Source organism: Aulonocara stuartgranti (genome assembly GCF_965226115.1).
Source record: "Aulonocara stuartgranti genome assembly, chromosome: 22".
Classification (NCBI taxonomy): domain Eukaryota; kingdom Metazoa; phylum Chordata; class Actinopteri; order Cichliformes; family Cichlidae; genus Aulonocara; species Aulonocara stuartgranti.
Window position 1 is genome coordinate 13,057,014 of NC_138957.1, and position 25,583 is coordinate 13,082,596.

The 25,583-nt window shown below is 41.6% G+C and overlaps 1 protein-coding gene across 3 annotated transcripts in view; it reads right to left on the minus strand.

Annotated features, from left to right (window-relative positions):
* dlgap3 (discs, large homolog-associated protein 3) overlaps window positions 1-25,583 on the minus strand; it is a 153,361-nt gene that overhangs the window by 19,673 nt on the left and 108,105 nt on the right. For all 3 annotated transcript variants that reach the window (XM_082521474.1, XM_082521473.1, XM_082521472.1), the window contains one exon: window positions 6,370-7,526. In XM_082521474.1, coding sequence (XP_082377600.1) covers window positions 6,370-7,452 — 1,083 coding nt within the window. In that variant the 5' untranslated portion in view covers window positions 7,453-7,526. The remainder of the gene's footprint in view (window positions 1-6,369; window positions 7,527-25,583) is intronic.

Genomic DNA, 25,583 nt, shown 5'->3' on the forward strand with positions numbered 1-25,583 from the left:
CCTCTCTCCCACTAATGCCACTAATGGCTGCTTCTGCCTAAGCCTGGTTCTGCAAGCAAGTTTTTTCTTGATCACAGTGAGTCATCTGATTGTTTTCTCCGTATTACTGTAGCGTCTTTACCTTACAATATAAAGCCTCTTGAGGCAACTGCTGTTTTGATTTGGCACTATATAAATAAAGTGAATAAATAACCAGATAATCAGACATTTGGATATCCAAATATCTAGTACAGAGAGAGTTTTGGTGACAATGGGCTGATCTTTGTTTAGCCTTTAGCGCCCGTCAGGAGCTGTGCACAGGTTGATGGAGGAAACTAACAACAACGGCTCAACACTTCGGAGAAATTTTCATGACCATAAAAGACAGCACAATGTAGTAAAGTTTATATTTATGGTCCAAGTATTATACTTCAATATACTAATTAATGAATAACTCGTTATATGTATAGACTATTATGTATTTACTTTGTTAGGAAAGTCTAAAGACTAACTTGATGTTGCCTTACACATAAAAAATATAATTACAGGACTCCTGATCGCAGTGCTGTAGACAGCGTAGGACCAGCGTTCGGTAACAGTCAAAACCCAGAACTGGGTGACCCCTTATGTTGACAAGCGCAGCTTTAATTAGCATCATAGCTCGTGAGTATAGCTATTAACCTCGCATGTAACATGCTACTATTGTGGAGGACCACTCACTTGGATATGTGTGTTTATATATGTGTGTGTTCACTCGTACACTAACAGCAGCTGTTTTGGCCGAAGGACCTCTCAGCCTTTCATTTTGGTTTTCATTTTTTTGTAAATGCTGTCAGGTGCAGCTTCATATACGAGCATGTGACCAACACCTGCACCCAGACACACACATAGCCAAGGCCCCGGGGTTTGGCATCCAGCTGAGTGTGTGTTTTTAAGGTCATCACTTAAAAGATGATTCAGCCTAATCTCGTGATCCCCGTGGCCGTCCACTATCTCTCTCATTTCCTCAAACGCCCCTTTCTCTCCTCTTCTTGCTTTGCCCCTTGGCTACCATCACCTCTTTTATCTCTTTTCTATCCCTGAGCTTGCTTTACTGTCTCTGGGTCCCTCTGCATTCATCTTTTCTAACACTCTTTGTACCTCACCGCTTTGCTCTTCTTTTCATTCCTTTTACTCCATATTCAGCTTTTTTTTCCCCTCGGCCCTCTTTTCTTTTTTAATCATTTCATATCTATCACACACAGGCTGAGGGGAAGGTGAGAGGCTCAGGGAACGGAGAGCATCAGGTTCTGATGCCACACATTGTAATTGGCATTGACGCCATGGGGGAAAGTTTGCACATGTCCCTTTGCCTCTGACCGTAGACTTGCGAAGATTAACTTGCATTTATTGCGCGGTCCTGACTCTTTGCAGGAAACCTGTGTAAGTATTAGCTTGTATGTACATGTTTCCTTTTTTTACACATGGAAATAACATACAGCAGGTAGACTGACCCTGCAACGAGAGCGGGACTGCTGTAGCATACTTGAACTGATTTAAAACTGACCATGTGTTTTATGTTTTAAAACTGACCATGTGGAAAGTTTTTTTTTCTTGTTTGTTTGTTTGTTTGTTTTGTTTTTGCTTTGTTTTATTATTTGCTTCGAGCCCTGTGTACAGGAGCTGCATGCAAAAAGATCTTTTGTTAAAAGGGTTGGCGTAATAAGCAAATGCTTCAGCTAATACCTTTTGATTAGCCTTGTCTCATGCTTTCTTGCTTTGTGGTAGATCTTTGTTCTGTCTTCACTGAGATATTTGAATGCTAATCAATAAAATCAAATCAAATCAAATGTTTCCAGGTGCTACAAAAACTACTTAGTCAACGCTTTGTAGAGCGTTTTTCTTAATGTGAACCAACCTACATTTAGCTCTTCACTTTTGACTGTTTGCATAAATCCAGCAGATGTAGAGCCAATTTATACTCAGTCGTAACATGGAGAAATTCAAAGTTTAATCTTGTGTGGAGGAGAGAGGAGGATGAAAGTGAGGCTGTCGATTTATTGACTGACCTAGGTCCTGACCCTCACCTACAGCTACAGGTAGTGACCAAAAGAATAACAAGTTGGACTAGAAAGAAAGATCATATTTTTCACATTGTGGCTGCTCAATTTCAATGCAATTAAATGCAGAACTGAATTTAAAATCCTTCTCTTCACATCCAAAGTTCTGAAAGATCAGCACCCATCGTATCTTAAACACCTCATATTACAATATTACCCCAATAGAGGACTTTGCTGTCACAGTTCAGGCTTACTTGTGGTTCCTAGAGTTTCCAAAATATGAAATAGTACTACTCCTCAGCCTCCTGGGGGATTTTCAGAAATCAGGTCATTGAGAATCGAACTTGTCAGAGATTTTTAGTAGTTGCACCTATAGTACGAATTTCATAATCCTACGAAAGCTCATTCTTGAGTTATCGCATTCACAACATTGGGTGTCCACGCCACTTGCCTGCACGGCAGGGTGACGACAATAGCCCATCAGCCTTTTAAAGCTTAGGGGTAGAAATGTGCAGCTGAGCTATCAGCTACACTATATGGATAGAAGTACAGTGCCACCTAAATATCACACCATAAGAGCTGCTCAGCCATGGAAACCCATGCTGTGAAACACCCGACACACTGTTTTTGTGCTGATGTCCATGTAAGAGGAAGTCTGGAGCTCTGCAGTTAGTGAGTCAGGAGAACGTTGGCAAACTTTGTGTCGACCGCGCTCTGGTCTGACTCACTTGGTTGAATTGCTGCGGTTCCTAAATGTTTTCACCTACAAATATACTAATTACAGTTGATTGTGGAATACCTAGGAGGGAAGATATTTCACAAAGTGGTTTATTACAGTGCTGGCATCCTGTTGAAGCACCACAATCAAATTCAATTAGCACTTTAGAATGAATGATTCTTTCACAAATGTTTGTAAAGGCAGGGTGCTTGGTTTTCCAGACCTGTGGAAATGGGATTTCTTCTTTCGGCTTCTCTTTTATGTCGCCACAGCAGATCATCTCCCACCATCTCGGCCTGTCCCTTGCACTCTCTTTCTTCATGCCAACACTCTGCATGTCTTCCTTCAGTAGAGCACTTCTGTGCATATGGTGACTCAGACCCCTCTGTTGTTGATTCAGCTTCCACTTTGGGTACTTTTAAGATTAGGCCTGAAACTCTCTGATTTTGATAAACTTAAGGTACTATATTGGTTGATCCTGAAACACCTGCATCTGAATTTTCAATAACTTTGTGTCTACTCTCTTCTTCCCCCTCACTCCCACAGGGAGGGGACGCAGATGGCTGGCCCTCCCTTAGCTGTGGGTGGTCTCTTCCTGTTAAAAAGCAGTTCTTCCTTCTCTTCATGGCTAAGTGCTCATTCACAGGGGATCATCTGATGGTTGTTATTCTCTTACTAATATTGCAGAGTCTTTACCTTACAATATAAATTATTTGCCAGTCTCTTATTACAAGTGCCACCTTTAATACACAAGTAATAGAGTTTAAAGGCAGCTGTTGGGTGTATGATATCTGCTCTTGCTTTCTCAGGCAGTTTCAATTTGGAGTTGTTGCACCTGTGCTGCTGTTAGTCCTGACATTTCATCCTGGTGAAACAGACCTGAACAGCTTTATATCTGCAGCTCCAGTGAGCTGTCTGCTCTGAAGCCGTGGATCAATCTGGCCTGCCCTGGCACATCTAAGCTGGGCACAATTCACTCAACATACTGTCTCTCCGCGCCTCCCCAAACCACCGGTGACACCTGGAGATACGAGAAAAGCTGCAGCAGGGGAAGTTCATTTCGTGTCCTAAGGTGAGAATGTGATGGTAGCCTAAAGCACAGGGTAAACTGTGTGGGGTTTGTCCTCAGAAAAGCACGAACACACAGACGACCCTGCTCTCGCTGTCTCCTCTATCAGCAGACCTCAGCTGTGTCTAAAGGATGAGAGTTGGAAAAACACCAGGGACTCCTGTGGCTACCTGTTTCCGTAGAAACACAGCCTGCATGGCAGCTCTACCTCAACACAGCTGGAGGTTTCTGAGCTCGTGCTTGTGTGTGTGTGTTTGTGTGCGTGCGTGTGCTCTCTGAGATGCCACTGTAACAGCCAATAACAGTCTTTAATTAACCTTTTCTGCCATTTTAGGAGATAAAATGAGTGAACGGGTTCTCTGAAAATTGCATGCGGCAGATTCAAGCTACAGCGTGTTGACAGGAGGCAGGTAAGCGACTGTTGTAAGGGACAGGTAAATAACACGGTGGGTGAAGATGATTATTGTTTTCTGACTCACAGCAAAATGCCAGGAGAGTCCATCTGGCCTCTTAGGCAGACATTTAACCAAGAAAAAATACTTTTCACTTGATTTTTTTGAAACCTTTATTTAAGAAAAAGGGTTTTTTATGCTTTTGAAAAATTCTTGTTAATTTCCCCATTAATCCAAAGGCTTTACCACAAGGATCTTACCCATCTTTGATTGTATTTTCTTCTTCTAATTTGCTTTCTTGAGCTTTTGAAACAAAAATTGGCTGTGTTGCTATTAAAGGTTTGTTTCTATAGCAGGAAGATGGCATTTTGAGTAACTGAATACCTTTACTTGTGTATTCAACTGGAAAAACCAGGGTCTAAACCAAAATTGTAGGGACAATGGTTGCTTTTCTTTCCTTGAAACAATTAACCTTTGGAGGGACAAAGCCTAAATTAAAATCAATGGGTATTTTACCTCCCCAGCAGTCATCACTCAGTGGGTAAAACTTTAGAAACTTAAGGACGGGCTTGTAGACCTAAACTTTTCTGATTGGCCACTTGAGCAATCAGAAAAGCTCTACAAAGCAGTCTGTCTTTGTCGTCTTTGACAAAGACAAAGATGGCAAAGACATCTTACTTTAAGGAGTACCAGAGAGATTGCTGGTTACTACTTTCACACATACACTGTGCACTCACTACTAGATTTCTATGTTATATTTTTTCAGCTCTGCACCTTCCTCACATGGTGGTGAGGTAGTGTCTGCACTTTTTCCTATTTTTTTTAAACGTTTAGCCAATTAGTACATTAAAGCATAAGCTATAACTGGATAGCCTATAGGTCAAATTTCAGTCTGGTGGTCAATAAGGAGAAAGACAGAAGACAGGCAGCCTATAGGAGAAATGTCAACTTAGCATGTCGGCAAGTGTAAACTGTCAGCATCTGACAGAGCCTACAGTCCTGCCTCCTGGGGAAGATCTTGGTTGTGGTGTAGCAGTGCTAACACTATTAGACCTGGGAAATCTGGAAGTTGGCTTCACTCTCTGACATTGTTTGTGGAAGAAACGTGTGTATTATATTTAACAATTTCCTATAGTTAAGGCTATTTGATGTTCGCCAGAGAAATGCAGAGAAAACGAAATCGTTTGTCACTTATCACCACTGAACCTTGGAACCTTCTGGCAGACTGAGTTTTAACTTTAAAGACATCAAATACTCCAAAGAATGCCATGGGGAGATGCCAATCATGGCAGCATGTTTTCCATTTATTTATATTAAAGCATGTGTTTCATACCTTAAATCATATCTATTGGGGTGTCTAGAACATAACGCATAAAGCATAAAGCATAAAGCATAAAGCAGCAATTAAAAAAACAAAACAAAAGGAATACAGGGTATACTTGTACTGTATATTCTTTGCCTGTGGCAAATTGTTGCCTTGATCTCGTGGACGTGATAATCCATCCATGGAGAATGTAAATGTCCAAGGCTGTCAGATCACTAATCATCTTTAACCTGCCAGCTTCCAAATACAAAGTCTGTGTGAAGTCCAATTGAGACAATTTACACGAAAAGCTGGAGGTAGTTTATGCAGTTTTGATGAATTCACAGCGAGTAAGTGGGTAAGCAACACCCTCACTTAAATCAAAGTGTTTCCAGTACTGACATGTGTGTGTGCTACATGTGTTGTTTTCTGATTGTTTCACAGCACTTATGTTCTAAAGCACAGCTATACAAGCCCATACTTCCCCACAAGCCTGTGAGAAGGCACTGCATTGACAGATTTTGTGTTATAACTGAAGAGCAGGCTTCATCTTGTCTAGATGCCCTGCGTCTGTGTGTCTGTACTGGCTGTCAAATATACACATGGAGATGCAACACAGACTGAGAGCAGAGGCAGAAGATGTGAGATGGTCGACATGTTTTTATAAAGTCCCGTACACAATGATAGTTGTCGTTATGGCAGCGGACTAATTAGCCTAATCTTCAAGGGTCTGAGACAGTGGAAACAGAAAAACAAAAGTTCAAGACAATCTTTTCATTCCTTAAAAATAAGTTTTGTTTTTTTTTGCTTAACACCAAACCACATATATATTTGATTACACATTTGCTGATATGTAGGGACAGACACACCTGGAGATAGTGGAAGGTCCTCTCCTTGAGCTTGCTCTCAATGGGCACCAGGGCTTTGTCATAGGCTCCTCCTCTGGTAGAAGGATACACCTCTCTAGCCTGACTCACTGTCATGGCTGACCAGGTGCTCCTCTTCAGGGAGTGACCGTGATGCCCGTGCTGTCCTCCTCCTCCCTCACTCCCCACCAGAGCCATTGTTGTGCAGGCCATGCACTCCCCAGACCCCGGTCCGCCGCCTCGTTCCTTGGGCTTCTTCATGGTGAGCTCCTGAATGGCAGCATCCAGGCTCTCATGTCCTCTGGGATACCCCGGTCTACCCCCACCTACCAAGTAGCTGCTGTCACTGTCGAGGTTGTCATCGGAGCTCCACCAGCCCGCTGTCCGGCTGCGGTGGCGTCTGCCTGACTCATGCCGCGAGTCTCCACTCTTGCTACGTTCTCGAGACTTGTTCCTCCTGGTGGAGCGAGACTGGTGGCCTGAGTAGTGGCCCTCCTCCCCTCCACTCCTGTGGCCCCCACCTCTCTCGCTCCTGTAGTCCCCTCCTCCCCTCGTACCGTTGTACTCCCGTTTGGATGGCGCCTCCAGGGAATGGGACTTGGCAAAGAGGCGCTGCACCGAATTGACCAAGTGGCGTATGCGCGAAGGGCTCTCACTGCGTTGCTCAGCACCCCCACTGGCAGTGCGCTGGTATTGCAGTGTGTGGAAGCCATCATGATGGAAGGGCACCTGCTTCTCAAACTGGTCCATCATGTTTGAGGGCATGCGGTGCATCTTCCCCCCGTGGCCTGAGGATAGGCACTCTTCACAAGAGTCAAATGACTGGAGAGGTGGGTGCTGGTTGGGGTGGGAGCGGGGAAAGGTGCCTCCTCCAGAGTGACTATGGGAGTGTGAGCGGGAGTGGTGCCTCTCCAGCGCCAGGGCCTCAACGGGACCTCCCCCAGGGTAAAAGTGGCCATCGCTGTGACCGTGGTAGTAGTCTCTGCCTGGACCGTCACAGTCATCAGGCGTGCAGTGGCAGGGACCTCCTCCACCACCACCCGAGGAATGCTGAGACATGCTCCGGCTGACATGGTACCCTTTCATAGGCGCCGGGGCATGGTGTGCCGTCCGGGCCGAAAGGGGGCGCTGTGGGCGTGACAGGGCTGCACCTCACTCACCTGGTGAGAAAAACAAGAAATAATGTGAAGACATTTTATTTAAGTGTAGCAAAGGAACAACAATTGCAATGTTGTAGACTGTTTGGATGAGAGTCTTTTTTTTTGTCTAATTAGGCCTCTCATACCTGTCAGAAAGGACTAAGACCTCAAAGGGGTGTTTTTTTTATAAAACTTTGAGTACAGGTATAAGGTAAGATTAGAGGCTCACATATGGGAGGTGCAGCGATGGGACATTTGTGGTAGGAAGTAGATTTTGATGATTGATGTCAGGATTATTTTCTTTCTTCTTTTCTTCTTTTTAATGCGTGAATTGAAAGTGAAAACAATGCATTGTTTTTTTTCTGATTAACATTTTTATTGATGTTACACTTCATTTTTTACCTAACCAAAGACAAAACAGAGCAAACGCGAACATTCATCCCGCGGCTGCAATAAGCGGCCGGAGACAGCTTTCCTCTTTTTATTCATCTCTAAGACTGCAGGGCTGATAAATCAAGAATATTAGCCTTTCTTTCTCTCTCAGTGTGTATCTTCAGTTGTTCTTCTCCCTCTAGCTAACAGCTTTTGCTCCTCTTTGACATTTATCGTTTTATTCATCTGCCCAGCGCTCCGTGTTATCTGTCGTTTTCTCCATCCAGGCCTGCAGGGAGTCTTTGAGCATTCCTGTGATTTAAAGCCGAGGAAAGCAGGTTGTATATTGATCACCTGCATCCGAATGCAAAGGAGCTAGAGAGTGGCTGCAAGCATCCAAGCATACTGCAGAGGGATTTCGGCAGATGATTACCAAATGAACAGCAACGTGATATCAATGGGACTAGGTGAAAACCAACCCTACTGTTGCCTCGAGAGGATGAAAGTGTAGTGGATGATGGGATCCTCTCCACAAAGCTAATGCAGGACCTGAAACGAGTGTACCTTGTCAAGCAGCAGTAAAACCTAAGTAAAAGTAAACAGAATGTAAACAGGATGAGGGCTATCTCTGGGTTTCCTTTCTCCTCATGACATGGATAACAACTGAGATTACATTCCAAATGTGGTAATCATGTATTTCATTGGACTGGCATTAATTGCTGCTGGTGTAATCACATCCTCTATTAACCACTTCTCCACTAACTATATAATGAATCACGGGCACACAGCCTGTTCATAATGCACACGAGCATTTGCCATCATTTCTAAATTTGATTAAGTTGAGATTGAATTACTCGATGCGAGCCAATATCGGGCTGCTCGGCTGGATGGGATTCACTGAGCTCCTGCGAGTGTATTTGCACTTGTGTTTGCTGGCTTTCACGCTGAGTTGAGAGATAGGGGACAGATGCTGGGATAATCATTAAATAGAGCGTGGCCTGTTTGCCTTGATTGGCTGAATGAGAGCTGCCACCCAGAAAGCTCACCCACATCTAGCCGTGTCATTGGTGTGGCCGTGACGACGGGCCTCTCCAAGTCAGCGTCCAACCATGGACAGATTTTAGACAGTTGTGCCACCTGGGCGGACCGAGCCACCTCTCATTAACTCTGTGGCTTTATGATCATTTCACTGCCAAAAAATAAAACCTGTAAGCATTTTCCTTTTTGACAAGGTATAAGCAGTGCACAATTCCTACGGGGAAATGTAACAATGCTGCCATTACTGTGCAATACTCTGCATGTTGCAGTGAAAACAACAAAAGCCCAGAAGCTAATAATGACAGTAAAGTCAGTAGCTGTGACATTATGAATTATTATCATCTTCCTTTTGTCGTTCTATCCCTCATTCCAATGTTGTGTGTTTGTGTTGCTTTCAGCAGGTGTGTTTTGATGATTTTTAAAAATCAGGTGGCAAATGGTGACCCCTTAAAAATACTTGAAAATTTTGATAGTGGGTAGATCTTGTGTCTCCATAAACATGAATTAGAAGATGGGACTGCCCTATAACAACACAGTAGTAATGCTGAAGCACAAGATTTAACCTCAAGGTAATGGAGCTGACAAAATGCACTCTGGTTATGTTAATTTCTAGTCTTTCAGCTAAACTAGTAATAAAAAAAAGTGGTGTTTTGGATCCCATTATTAATTAACACAAACATTTCAGTCCAAACCGATATAGTTTGGATTATTCAACATTATATAACCACAGTTAAAAAGATTAATCGAGAAGGAGAACTACTAATACGACCATACAGTCAAGATAGTATCTATCTTGGTTGAACAATGGGACGGTCTAAGGATCTCAGTGAACATTTAAGAAGGAGAATGATAGACTCACATAAGCTTGTAAGGTCTCTTGGAGTGATTTCAAAACAACTGCAGATTCCAGGATTATCATTACAAGCAATTCTATGTAGGTACAAGTTATTCAGATATATCTCCAGTCTGCCAAGGACTGGAAGAAGACCTAAACTGTCACCCTCAAATGAGAGGAAATTGGTTAGGATGTTCAAGAACAACCCAGGAGCTGTTTACCCTGATTGTTTGCATGTTTGGAGGCTTTCAGACCTAAGAACACTGTACCAACAGTCAAGCATGGCGGCAGTAGGATCATGGGCTGGGGCTGTTTAGCTGCCAGTGGTACCTGTACATTGCACGAAAGAACAATGAAGAAAGAGGACTTCCTTCTTCAAATTCTTCAACCTCACCTCAAGTCAACAGCTAGATGATTGAAACCTGGACACAATTGGGTGCCTCTACTGGCCAATACTCCTTTTGTTTGAAATGCAGAAAGCAGACTAACCTTAAGCTTCTTGGTCTGGTCCGAAAACCAAAAAGTTTAAATGAACATTAACAATTGAAGCAATGTTCGGATAATATAGCAGCTAGCATTGGGTATTAGTAAGGCCCCAGTAAAACAGGCTTGGAGACTCGTTAGCAACCATTGGTCTCCCTAACCGACTGTGAGTGATTGCTGAGAGCTGCTGTGAAATCGATTGCTAAGCTGTCACACAGGCCTAAAGACCAATCAACGATCCCATCGTGAAAACCTTGAGAATGACGGTAGCACCATCATTATCTACTATGTCATCACTCTGTGATAAAATGGAGGCTAACATAGCATTTAGACGCAAATGCATTGGTAGTGCTGTTGGAGCTTGAACACAAACATCAATTTCTTCTGTCATAAGTATACAGGTCAGATAACATCAAGGATCTCTTGTGTATTCTGTTTTACATATAAAAATGAATGTTGATATTTCATGTTTTAACAGCGATTCAACGTTGAATCTGAATTCAATATCAAATAACTTATTGAGAAAGATATTTTATGCAGTGTGTTGTACTAGCAGACTGCAAAGTGAGCACCACCACTCTGCCTGAAGGAGTAAATTAAACCCTGTTCTGTTTATTATGAAGTCTTTGGCTTTGGAGCAAGCTGCTGGCTGGGAGCTGTCAATCACAATGACACACACACACACTGAACATGTGGCTGTGCACACACACACACACACACACACACACACCAAAAGGAAACATATGCACACACAGACCGCTAAGATAGTAAGGTATGAAAGACACATCTGAACTTTGGCTGTCACTTTCTCTTCATTTCCCTTTCACTTCTTCTCTCTCTCTTCTCAGTCTCTCTTTCTGACCTACTTCCATCCATCCTCCAGTCATGTCTCCTCCTCCCCAGCTCCTTGTTTTTTCTTCTTCATTTTTTAAACTTGTCAGTATGTCTGGCCCTCTGCATGCCAGCACTATGTGTTGAGTTAATTACAAAGTTTGTTTCCATTCTTCATCTCATGGCCTCTGCCATCCATCAGTGTTCTCTTCTGTGCATGTCTTCTGAGATAACTGAGGTATTATAGCATTATTTACACAAATGTTACACAACAAATACAAAAGAGTTTCAAGGTGCTTCTTTAGTTCTATCGCAGCCTTGTTCTCCATTATTTCTACAAAGTGTTTTCAACACTATTTAAAGTGATTCTATGCACTTTCCCCTTTTCCCCCCGTTCATCTTTACCAGCTGAGACATCATGATAGCTTTTATTTTCTTTTTTTGCATGCGTGTATGTTTTGATGACACAACGTTTAAGCCACAGTATAGCTGTAACTTACAGTGTAGCCTGGAGTGTACTTTACCTGAAATGTAACTACATGTTGCGAGCACGCAGAGCTAAACAGCTGTGATTGATCTGCTTCACAGAAGCATGCCTTGTAAACACAGTATATTGATTAGCAGAGGGAAAACGCCTAGCTGAAACAAACTGTAAAAGGCTCTAATTGCATCTACATTGCCCACAATGCCAATGCCATAGCTACTATTCTGTCAGAGTTGCCACGTTTCTTGTTTTTATATCCCTGACAGCAAGTGAATAGTTTCCAGTCTGACATGAAATCTTCTGTCTTTGAGTAAAAGTAAAAGTGAACATGATCAGCTCAGGTTCACTCCTGATGGACTGAAAGCAACACCACAGAAATGCAAACAATAACAAAGTCAATACGGTAGTGACTCAACCCAGGGCTGCAAATAAAGGTTTTTTTGACGGCTGTTCTGTCTGTTTGTGGACTGTTTTTGTCACTGGGGCAGGATCGCCAAAACTTTTTAGGGGACTACTTCAGATGAAAACAAAGGTTGAACTTGAAAATAGGGACAGGCACTGGGACCATTGCACCCTTTCCCAACTTTTTGTCTCACACTTGTAACTTTAAATTTGACCTATAGCTGTTTTCTTTTCTTTTTTTTTAAGTCTCTGATGGATTGGATCGTAGAACCGGATGGCAGGGCAGCTGGTGCGATGGTTTCTAGTTTGTGTTTTCCTTCAGTAATTCTATTACTGTTTGGTAACCTTCCCCCTCCTTTCAGCGTAGGCAGAAATATTCAGTAACTGCTCAGTTGGAGCCGTACAACACGCTGCTATTGTTTAACACTGCTTGGCATCGAAGTGATTGTTACAGAGGCTTTAGTCTGGAGCTGTTTCATTTTAAATATTCATGCGCTCATGCCAGCTGCTCTGACCCACTTTGCTAACAGCTGAGTCTGCCCGCTCTCCACTGTGTCCGTAGCTAGTAGGTCAAAGGGTGTTTCAAATCAGTGAAATGTAAAATTTAACACCTGGAAAAGTCTAATTGATAAATGTTTTTTTTCTTTTAACTATGATTTTTTATTGCTTGTCTGAAGGCAAGGTAGCTCAAAAACATCATAAGAGATTTTCATCAAGATTAGTGGGGAGACAGATTTTGTTTCAAAGAAAAGACTTTCCTTAGACTGAGATGGCAAACCAGTTGTAGGCAGGAAAAAATATAGCTGCATGATATATGCCCACTTCTAATCAGTCATCAGCATCTACAGCGTGGCTGGAATTGTTTCCACTGTGAGTCTGTATGTGAGTTATCATGGCAAAATACGGCTGTGTCACATGAGGAAACAGAAGAAAAAAGAGGAAATCAGGATGCACAAAGTACAGAGGAACAGAGGAACTGGGGGAGAGAACAAGAGGAAAACACTTAAGAGCAACATACAATCACAAATCCCCCAAAAAGTTGGGCTGCTGTGTAAAATGTAAATAAAGACAAAATGCAATGAACTGCAAATCCCATGAACCAATATATTATTCAGAAATGAAATAGTTAAGCTTGGAAAAAAAAAGTAGTTTTGAATTTAATGGCATCAACGCATTTAAAAAAAAAAAAGGGACAGGGCCATTTTACCATTGTGCAGCTACTTGTTTGCAGGTTGGCAACAAGACATTTGGTTGTTTAGGAAGAGGGGGGAGTTTTAGGAGTGGCGGCGAGAGAGAGAGAGACAGCAGAAAAAGAGAGAGAGAGAGCGAGTTTTGAGATGTGAGAGATTTGTGACGTTTAGCGTGTTTGGAGTGTGTAGTTAATGTGTTTTCTTTTGTAGTTAGTGTGTAGTGTTGTGGATAGTTTTGTGTTGTGTGTCAGAGCAATGAGGTGACTGCTGTCTCCAGGTAGAGAACAGGAGTGCACAGGCTGTGATGTTCTCCTTTATAGTGGACAGAAATGTTTGGAGTGACACAAATAATTTGTGTGGGATCTTATTTAATGCAGAACAGCTGATTGTTATGTAAATAGTTTGAAATGGTTATAACAAAGGGTAAAAGGTAAATGGCTGCAAATAACTTTGTTTGCAAAACACGTGCATATGATTTTAAAATTGAAGATTTAGATCAATTGTGTTAATACAGTATGTCAAAATGAACACATGAATGTAAATTCAGACACGTGAGGCTGTGCTGAAAAGAATGATACCAAACAAGGCAAAGTAAATAGTTTTTAAAGGTGAAATGTAGAGGAAACATCAAAAGTAGTTAAAAATTGCCAATTATACCCTGGACCCCAGAGGGTTAAACACTTTTTTTTAAAGTAATGCAATAGTTACTTTTCAAGTAATTAATAAATTTTAGAGTCTTGTAACTCAGTTACTAACTCAGTTACTTTTTGAAGAAGTAACTAGTAGCTATAATTAATTACTTTTTCAAAGTAACTTGCCCAACACGCAAAAACATGTAAATTTTAAAGTCATTTAGTCTCATCTGCATATATCATGAATGAACAGTTTTATATATTTCTCCCCATATGTTTTTCTACAGACAGTAGCTTAATGGGGGACAATAGCAGACAATCATTTGGACAAGGCAGGCACAACCTTGGCTTTCACTAAAATGGGCTAACGCTGTGAGGCAGTGGGTATTGTGTGCCTGAATACTGGCTTTGTTTGAATGCAGATACAATGAACCAAGCTAGAACGTGGTCCGAGGCAGATACGTCGACCCATTTAAGAAAACGAGGTGAACTTGCATAGAATGCTTATAGAATTGTAGTCAAACAATAGGAAAGTTTTTGCTAGTTTGGTGTCTGCTCATATGTGCTGGTACTTCAAAGATACTATTAACCACAGGCACTCTGAAAGCCCATAATGGCAAGTGGGACAGACAATAGTGAAATGTATGACTATGGGAATAGGAAATAATAGAGGATTGGCTCAGCTATGTGTTGGCATGCACTTCCTTTTTTTCAAGCCAGAGACATGCATGCTGGGAAACTGGCAGAAGGACTGATTTGCTCTTCTCAGCTTTTAGCCATGAATGATCTATTTTCATTTTTCCACTGTCTTTCTCCGATATGCACACAACCACACCACACACTCGCTCACACACACACACACACACACACACACACACACACACACACACACACACACACACTGTTCTCTGGCAGCTGAGTAACTGCTGTAGCTAACCCATCATGATCCAGAAGGAATCAGGGATGATGGGAAAGATTGAAGATTTCAAGGATGACCTGGAGAAGAGGACCCATAAAAAAACACAACTACAGAGCCAAGTTGACCTACTGCAGTTCATTATCTCTGTGCATACAGACTGGAGAGCACAGGTGGGTAAAAAGGGTGTGAAATTTTAAGAAAAATAAGGAAAAAAAATGTGTATATAATGGCTGTATTTGCAAGTTTGCAAGGCGCTGTAGACTTTTCAGTGGGAAGTGGCAGAAGCTAATATATATAAACATGGCGGTGCTGAAAGGTAGGTTGCACATTCGCATGAATGTGTGCCCACATACACACTCTAGATGCTGAAATAGTTGTTGGTGAAGGCAGCGGACAATTGAGTGGTGCTGGAAATGCCTATGAGGGACAATAAAGAGTGAGAAGGGAGAAGAGATGTAGCAAGAAAAACAGAAGGGTAATGCTAGAATGAGAGGCAGAGGGAATATGACAGTGGATGTGTGTGCGTAAGACAGAGAGATGATGGTCACAACACAGGGGAAATATGCTCCCATCATAAGGGCAAAATTGAAGAGTGCCTAGGGGGCAATTCCTCTATTGCGCTCTCTCCGTCTCCTCCTCCTCTTGCCCTGTTTTCCCATCTCTCGTCTTTCCCATATTCCCTTGCACAAACCTGTGTTCTCCTTTTATTCTTCTACTCCGGTCTCTCAGAATAGGTTGGCAGAAAATGTTCAACAAAACCAACACCATTAGTTTAAAGGAGGTGCAGGGTTAGCACGATTTTTCTTTTAAAGCTACCTGAGGGATGTCTCTGTGGTGGAAGTCTAGAATATATTATCACAGATATACATCTCTGGAAGTCAAAGACAATTCTAAGAGATATGCAATCATCTGAATTTTCCATGGATGCAACATGGTGCTATGAAAACATCAAGTGTTCTGACACAATTGGTAGTTTTCATTGCCCTTTGCACACTCCAGTGACCCATATTAGGATTGTGCTATTTTGCATGCATGAATCTGTCCACTTTGGTCAATTCAAGGCACCAAAACAATTTGGTACAAGGAGATACTCTGTCCATGACTAAGCAAGGTTACAAATAAATATAAGAACAGCATGCTGAATAGTTATTATATATTTAATGGTCTTCTCATTGAAGGTTGAAAGTATCCTTATCAATATATCCAAGGCAATAGTGGCTCACATAACTACTCATTACAACCAAATTATACAGGAGAGCATCTGTAAATGTGCAGGACATTGAGCCTTGAAGCATATGGGCTACAGCAGCAGAAGACCACACCAGGTGGCACCTCTGTAAGCTAACAGCAGGAAACAAGCTTTGTGTAGGCTCACCGAAACTAGAAAATAGAAGTTTAGAAAAATGTAGCCTGGTCTAATGAGTCTCAAGTTCTGCTGCAGCATTTGATGTAACCAAAATGAAAGCATGGCTCCATCCTGCCTTATATTAATGGTACAGGCTGAGAGTGGCGGTGTGATGGTGTGGGGGAGATTTTCTTGGCATGCTTTAGGTGCCTCAGTACCATCAGAGCATTGTTATTGACCATATTCATCCCTTTCTGACCACAACATATCCATCCTCTGATGTCTGCTTCCAGCAGGATAACTTTTGGTATCAAAAACATGAAATCATCTTGAACTGGTGATTAAGATTGATTAAGCTTTTACAATCCAGAGGAGTGCTGTGGCTTGAGGTCCCCAGATCTGGTGACCTCAACAATCACCAGATCTTAATCTTAAAAACCACCTTTTGGATTTGGAGGAACAGGAGATTCATATCATGTTCAAATTGGTTCTTAACCTAAGAAAAATGGGAAACACTGCATCATAACATGCTAGCAAGCAGGTTGAGTTTGGATTTTTCTTATTAATATTAAACACCCACTGCATCACAAAGAATGCAGACAAAATTTAGACTGTGCACTTGAGTATGCAGAGCAGTGCAGATCTGACGGTGAACACTGTTCTTTTCCTCAACTGACAGTTCAGCAGTTAAACACAGATTTTAAGTTTATACTCTGGAGTTTTTATGTAGTTTAGCAGCCCTTTTCTTGCATGTATCCTGCTCTCCAGCTGAGATCTTGGAATTCAGTGTCTCAGTATCTGACAGATCATTTATATTGACTTATATCGCAGACCCCCATGAGAACATATCGATTCTGCTTCCCCTTCCTCTTCACGATCTGAAGATTTCCTGAGAGAGACACATGCATGAAACAGACACTTATACTGTATTATTTCTCTATTACTGTGTTACTCATATCCTCATTCCATCTACATAGTTAGACACTCTAATTTGCTCTTGGTCAGATCGTGCCGGTCTTTTGTAAATTTAACTGCCTGTCTGTGTACTTACATTTGCACATTGTTAGTGCATCACCTGGAAAACTTCCATTCCTATCTGTGCTATTTTTGATTGCAATGCAATGCTAATTAGCCCCACTTAGCCCTTAATTGTCCATTATAAGGCAATGAACTTCCCACTTACTTTAACAGCCTCTTGAAATCCACTGTAACGAAAATCCCACTATTAGCTGTAATGCATCTTCTACGCTTAGAAATGTTTTTAAACTTTAACATTAATACCAATGGAATCTAGAGCAGGCAAGAAGAATATGTAGAACTCAATACAATGCTTTTGATAAGCACTTGCATCCGACCAGTGTTGACTGTTGACAGAAGTCTGTAACCCAAAGTGGCCCATAGTGTCAGAGCTCCTGGTATGCTGAAAGACTGAGGGGCACACAAATAACTTCACACTAATTCCATCTGTGCTTCTCATAAATACACAGTTAGTTTTTTATTTAACTGATGGTAATTTTTTTCTTTAATGAACACTTTAATCTTCATGAAAACTGTATGTGTGAGAGGACATCCTTCATGATTTAATGCATCTTTAAGACAATCGGTTGCCTGTTTACGTACAAATTATTTTAAAAACCTAATGCAGTTGGACTTCCTGAATTTTCTGTGACTGTCAAGACTTTTGGAGAATTTGAACACCAGCTAACTTATTCTTCATTTTCTTCTCGCCACCCTTTCAACCTTAAATATAAAAACATCAAATTGATAATGTCAAAATGCACTCCTCTCCTCTGACCATCTCATCTAACATCTATTAGTCTGATTCAGTGAGCGCGATAACCCCCCCCCCCCCCCCACACACACACACACACATTTAGCATTGAGCTGTATGTTTATGCCACTGAAAACAGCCTGAGAGAGCTTTTGACTGTGACTTAATGAGAAGGAAAATACCAACACCACTTAGCAGAGTGCTGCTCACTTGTAATTGGCCTTCATTTTCCCTCTCTGCCTCAGATAACATGTGAGGACATGAATGGGTGTATTAGATGGGGATAAACAGGGATCACAGGTGATGAAAGAACAATGTAACAGGCTCGTTCAAAAATCCGCCGTCAGACATCAGGGGTTAAACCTCTGATGGTGAGTCCTTCGATACTGACATGCACGCGATGTAGCTAGAGGCTAAGGCCATGATTATACTTTCCATGTCCGCCAGCCTGCCTGGGTCAGAGTGACATAAATTTTGTCATCAGACAGAGAATGTGTGGACATCCATGTGCTTGCCAGATTTTTGTGACTTTACATCATAGTGCAAGAACTGAGCATGAGCCCCAGGCGACGGACTTCAGGTGGTCTTCAAAGAAGATAACAGGAATGTCTAGTCGGCCATTGTGTCTCCATCTGTCCACAACAGAGTATAATCAAGGCTTAGGTGTCCCTCCCTCCTTCCTTAAGGTATAAAAAGGGAGTACCTGAAATCAATATTTTTTTTAAGTTGAAAGATGGGTGTGGTACGAGACCACATGAGGGGCTCCCACATTGGATTTCATATTTCACCCCCACCTACTTATTACATTCCCCCCCTTTCCTTTTTTTGTTTCCTCCTTATTTCTCCTCTGCGTCTTTAACCTCCTTTTCTCAGCTGTTACCTCGTCACTTTACAAATATCTTTCTTTCTTTTTACCTCCACCTCACTTTTTGTTTCTGCCACTCTCTCTATGGATTGCTTCTCTTTCTTTTCCCCCATGAGTACCTTGAGCCGCTTGTGTTGTTTTACAAACTCTCTTGACAAAAAATCAAAGGTAGATGCACAGACCGAGGCTTAGAAATGAATTAAGTCACACACCAATGGCAGCTATTATGTTTTCACAGTGTCATAAAGAACAAAGGCCTTTGAATTGTTTTTTAAACCTTTTAAAGACATCTTCAGTTTGTTTTTTTGTTTTTTTTTATCTTGAGTGTGTTATTTAACTTTTTTCGTAGCAAAAAGTCCTTCAAGAAGCTATCTTCACAAGTCCTTGTGAACGGCCTCAGAATACATATTTGGGCACTTTTTATAATAATACCAGAACTAACTTAAACTTAATTGTTTATTGGGATACAATGAACAATCATAAAATTCTAACAGTCAAATCTGATAAAAAAAACCTCTTAAAAGTTTGCTGATTTTTCTCCAAAATAGATTTTAAGTTTGACTCATTTTGGGGTTTTTTTCCCCCCTAAATTTGGGATTTGTGGAGTGCCATGTCTCTCTTTTGTAGCATCTTATGAAACAAGGTAAAGAATGAACTTTAATTCTGAACTGCCATTATAAACTGGGAGGAACAATTTGTTCTTCCCAGCTTTTTGACACAAATTAAATCTTTCATTTCTCACTCTCCTTATCTCACACGCACAGACATAAACACAGTTTTCTGACACATAGAAGTCCTTCTTATGCAAATTTTGAATATCTACATTTCCCTGACTAATGACAAAAATAACATCTGCTCTGGATGATTACGTGATCTGATCAAAATGCTCCAGAAATTCTTTTACATGCAACTTGCACTCACTTTGTTCTACATTTTCTGAGATAGAAAAAAAGAAATGTAAGTTATTATATGAAAAAATACAAATAAAAATCCAACTGCTTATGATGTTCTGGGCTTATTTGACTGACAGGTGAGTAGGGATGGGTATCGTTTAGGTTTTATCTGATACCAGTACCGGTACTTTTGAAACGGTGCCAGTGCTTAAACGGTGCTCGAACCGGTGCTTAAAGAATGGAGAACACACACTTTGTCCAAAAACCTCTCATGTTTAGCTGTTTTTTTGTAAAAAGATAACAATGTTAGCCTTTTCTGCAGCTATGGGGCATATATGGTATCACTCTTGGCTGGAAGCAGTGCTTAATCAATGGAAAAAACACCAAGTTTGTCCAAAAACCTCTCATGTTTAACTGTTTTCCATTTTTTCTTTGGTCCTTTTAGCCTTTTTGGCCAGGGTGAAGGGAGTATCTGCCATCAAACAAGAAGACAGCCACATGTAACTACGATGGTGTTTGCTAGTTCACCTTACGTGCATTAATGTAATAACGTGGTTAGCACGAACAACACTAAGCTACTCGCCCAGAGAAGAACGCCTGCTGCCATCATCATCCGTCATCATTTCTGCTACACTGGCAGGGCTAGGGACTCTCCTCTTCGGGTTCTTGGGAGATGTTGCTAACTCTGGGTCCGATAACAGGCACCACTCCCGCAGTAGATGTGCACGGTGTGAGGTCTCACAGCAAGCTATCAAATATGGCGCATTTCTCGGCTTTTAAAAAAACGCTATGCGCCGCCATGTGTTTCATCAGATTCGAGGTGTTACATCCTTTGACCGTATCACAGTATCACCTTAAAGCACTTGTTGCAGGCTGCTGAGTTTGCATATTTTGCTGTGAAGTACAGCCAGACTTTTTATTCTGTAGCTCTGCTCTAAAAGAACGTACATACCTGGGCCCGCCTACTATCCTCGGAAAGGTAAAATGATTGGCTAGAATCCAAAGTGTATGACGTCTCAGGAAAAAAAGCACCGAAATAAAGCACCAAAATGTGCGCTGCTTTTCGGTCTGGTTACTACCATTTATGTCAGAACCGGTACCCATTCCTACAGTTGAGCACCGAGATGCAAAAAATCACAGCAAGACATACAGGAGTAAAGACAAAATCAGAGGAAGTAACTCACAAATAATCATCACATAGTCACTCTGGTGGCAATTTACAACTTTAACAGTAATGTAGTTTTGATTCCCAGACACTTTAAAATCCTCCATGTTCTGCACATGCATGTTCAGTGCAGCAATGTCCAAGATGGTCAAGAAGAGCGATGAACACATACAAACACACACATACACCCATACATTCAAACAGCCTTCTAACCAGCTGACTCTAGTGTTGCTAGGTTACTTGGTGAACTAGACTACTACATGTAGAATAAATTTGCATAAATGTCACACAATTGTCAGTATACCATGAAACAGTGGAGCAGAGTATGCTTTGAAGAGTAATGCTGATGAGTCTTACTTCATTTTCCAAGTGTAAATCTGTGATCAGGAATCAAATATGTGTGTGTTTACTGATTTGAAGTACAAATTTCAGCACGTTTGAAATGCAAATGAAGTATACATGCAAAATGTCTACATGTATTTGCATAATGCATGCATGTCTGCATGTGTGTGCCAGCTTAGGCTGGTGCTTTGATCTAGGACTGCCACATTAGTTGCAGTGAAGGAACGTCTGCTCTCCAGACTTTTAGCTGTGAGTATACTGTACATTAATATTATTCATGTTTTATGCTTGAGCCAGTGCAGTGCGAAGGCAGTCTGTGGACAGTCACGGACGGCCTGTCTACCTACAGAGTGTTTGTTGTCAGACAGAGGCAGTATCACAAACATGTGATACAACTGATCTGTGGACTATTCTTGCTGGTGCTGTTGTTGATCTATCAGTCAGCCACAGAGAAGAGCAAAGTTGTAACATACAATAGAGAAACTGCGAGGTTAAAAATAACGATGAGTGTCCACTGCAGCTACTCTCTGCACTTTTCCTGCTCTGTTCTGGTTAATTTTTTGCACTTGTCCTGTTCTTTGCAACTTTGCTGTTGCAGACAGATTTGTGGGACCATAATTTAGGCTTTAGTTATGATGGTAATTCTACTTCACCATCTTGATTTGTTTACATCATGGGACATCATATACACAACTATTGCTGACCTACTGCATAAACACACACAGAGCCTTTAATCACCATCCCTGGTGATTGCAATCGTGTTAATCTGGACTCCACTCTGCCAACTTTTAGGCAGGATGTATACTGTAAAACATGAGCCAGTAAATCTCTGGACCTTCTGTCCAAACACCAGAGATAGATACAAAACCACTGCTCTGATCCTACTAGGTAGAAAAGACCACAACCTGGTCCTGTTAATACCTATCCCTGTCCCTGTGGTTCAAACACTTCCAGCTGTAGCGTCAGGAAAACTGCAAGGCCTGCTTCAACATTGTAGACTGAGGACAACATCAACATACTATATAGACTACATCACAGAATATATAAACTATATACAGTTTTGCAAACATGTCACCATCCCAACCAGGACTGTGAACTATTTTCCTGATAACAAGCCATGGATTACCCAGATGAATGAAAAGAAGACCGTCTAAGTGTAAAAATTGGTGGGAGCTGGAGACCAAACTCCAGCTGAACTCAAGAGACCATTAGTAGCAGGGAAACCTGGACAGGGTTGCCCTGCTGCTAAAGCCATTCTTCAGTGGATTCAGTACTGAACACTCCTTTCCACGCAGTTCTAATCTTACCACCTCCTCAGCCACCTGACCATGCCACCTTCCACCAGTCATCCCCTGTGCCCCCAACCCCCAACCCTATCTGTTCTCAGATTCCTCTGGCTGTACATATGACTGTGACAGCTAGTCAGTTGAGGAGACAGGTGGAGAGACTACACTAAAGCAAAGCTCCTGGCTCTGACTGCATAAGTCCAAGGGTCTTGAAGTTCTGTGCTACCCAGCATCTCTTCAGCCTTAGTCTGCTGCAGGAAAGTGCAGGACGAGGAGAGTGGAAGTATCGAAAAAAAGACCCTTCTGGCCTTAACAACTTCAGATATCACATATCATGTAGGTGCTAGAAAGACTAGTTGTTTAGCTAGCAGATGAAATATGTTCTCGACCCTATTCAGTTTGCTTACCTAACTCATGCTGGGGTGGATTGTGCAATGTGCTCACTCTCACCTGAACAGTAAAGGTGGCATTGTGAGAAGCATGTTTTCTTTCTCCAGTGCCTTTAATGCCATCCAACCACTTCTGCAGACTGAGAAGCTGCTCAGTGCATCACCACTTCCTCTGTCTCCTGGATTACTGACTATGTGCCAGAGAGGCCTCAATTTGGGGCACCACAGGTGATGATCCTGTTTACTCACGCACCTCATATTTTTAAGTAAAACAGTAAATCATGCTATCTGCAGAAGTTCTCTGATGGCACTGCAGTGCTTTGGTGCTGGTGAAGAGCTTTGTGGAGCAGATACACATAGTCCTGAATGTCAGCAAAACCAAAGAGAGAGCGGTTGATTTTAAACCTACTAAGTCCAGAGACTGAAACACTGGACAGCCACAGGTACTTGGGTGCTCTCCTGAATGACAGACTACACTGGAGGACCAACAATGATGCTGTGTACAAGAAGGATATGAGCAGAATCTACTTTCTGAGGAGACTCAGATCCGTTAATCATTTTAGCAAGATACTGGACATCTTCTGCCAGTCTGTAGTAGCAAATCCCATTTACTTTGCTGCTGTCGGTTGGGGGGAGTGGAGGTGTTTGAGTCACTGAGATAACTACTCTCCATCATGGACCATCCATCGTACCCGCTCTGTTCCACACTGCAGGCACAGCAGAGCTCATTCTCCCTCTGACTTATCCAACCCTGCTACCATATAGAACCCTTCAGGAAATCGTTCATATCGTTCTCTGTAAAACTCTGCGACAATCCTCCTTTTTGTAACAGATGAACACACCTATCAGGACATAACACATTTCTGTATCACACTTTCTTGCTGTTTCTTGATTTATTTATAGTGTAAATATTATTTATTAATGGCATTTAAAATACTGTATGCTAAAAAAATCTCAGTCTTATCTTTCTATTTTTCTTCAACTTAATTTTTATTATTTTATTTATTTATCACTTTTTCTGTATATGGTACTATTACTATTAATAGATTTTTTATTTTGCGCATTATGCTATTTCTATTCTTTATGCTGCTGCTGCTGTAACATAGTAATTTTCTTTTGAGGGCTCAATAAATTCCATCCATTCATCCAGCAGCTTTGAGGGTAAAGCTAATACAGAGGCAGAGCTGACTCCACTGCTTTCCTTCCCTTTCATTTGTTTCACTCCTTTACTTCCCCTCTTCCATTTTTTCTTATTCTTTATTATCCCCATCACACATTCCCTTCACACCAGTCTCCCTTACCTTATTACAGCCAACTAATATCAGTGCTCAAAGTGTAGTGCACGGTCTGAAGAGTTCCAATATTGAAAATACGGAGGACGCTTATTAACACTTAATGTCATTAAGGTGCAAAAGAAATAGTTTAGAGGTCACTAAATCGGATGTGTATACATCATTTAGTCAAAAGGCAGGCTGTGTCCGCTGTGCCACATGCTGCGTGTGTCAGTAGTCAGATGGATTTTTACACGTGCACGTACACATTTGGGAAAAAACACACACACGCATGCACACAGCACACAACGTACAGATACACACAGAAAGATAAAAACCGTGTTGTGTTGAGAATTGTTCTGTCACTCCTGCCGATAGGGACGCAGCTGTGCAATAGGTGAGAAATAGCAGGCAGTGAAAGTATTGTGTTTTGAGGCAGAGATAGTGTGTACATGTCTGTTTCCTTCTACTAATGGCTTTAGTTGTACCCAACACACACACACACACACACACACACACACACACACACACACACACACACACACGGTTATGACACAAAGGGAAGACTGAACGTGGAGCTCTGCAGGGTGTACACTATAGTGGTTTTTATGACTGAAAAGCCCCACTCATGTTTTACATCTAGCCATTTATCCTAATACTGAAAGAAAATACCCAAACAAGTGCTGCGGTAGGCTGTACTTCTCTGCTTTGAGTTCATATCTTGACACAATAAATGCCTGATGTGAGACGAGAGCAAAGCTGTTAGCTTAAGGATGTGGGGTATTTAGCTTTTAACTGCATTGACATTTGGCATACAAATATGAGGTTGTGGGCCATATTATAAACATTGTATGATCCTCATCCCAGATATGACTCAGAAGTGGGATATAAATACAATGTGAGCAGTTCCAATCATGCCGTAGTGAGTACATTAGTAGGTTTTACCAAAGAAAACTGACAATTAAAAAATGTACACCTACGTGTACACCACTGGTGCTTCAACTGGGAGACAGGACTGAATATCTTACTTTGCCTTTCTAGTTAGACTAAAGAGAGAATAAGAAAAAGGAAAAAAACAAAAAATCAAAACCAAACCAAAAAAAAAGAACTTTTCCTCAGGATTAAGACCAATTTTAAATGAGCTCTTTGGTCTTCATGCATGCTCAGTAATACAAACATTTCTAACCCTTCTTTCAGCACTTTAATGATTAGACATGGGCAATAAACCAATGAGAAGACCCGTTAAATAGTCCAGAAAAGAAAGGGGATAATAGTTTATCAGTTTTTTTATGATTGGTCAGGATTGGTCAAGACAACCTGGTTAAGTTCAAACTGAGCATCAGAATGGGGGAGGGAAAGACTTACTTCAAGCTTGAACATGTAAAAGTTACTGGTAGCAGACGGTCTGCCGTGAGTATTTCATAAACTGGGTCGATCTCTCGGGTTTACAGAGAATGGTCTAAAAAGGAGAAAATATCCGGTAAGCAGCAGGTTCCTTGAGGCAGATGGGATACAGAAGCAGAAGAGCTCCTGTGAGCTAAGAACACGAAACTGAAGCTTTATTC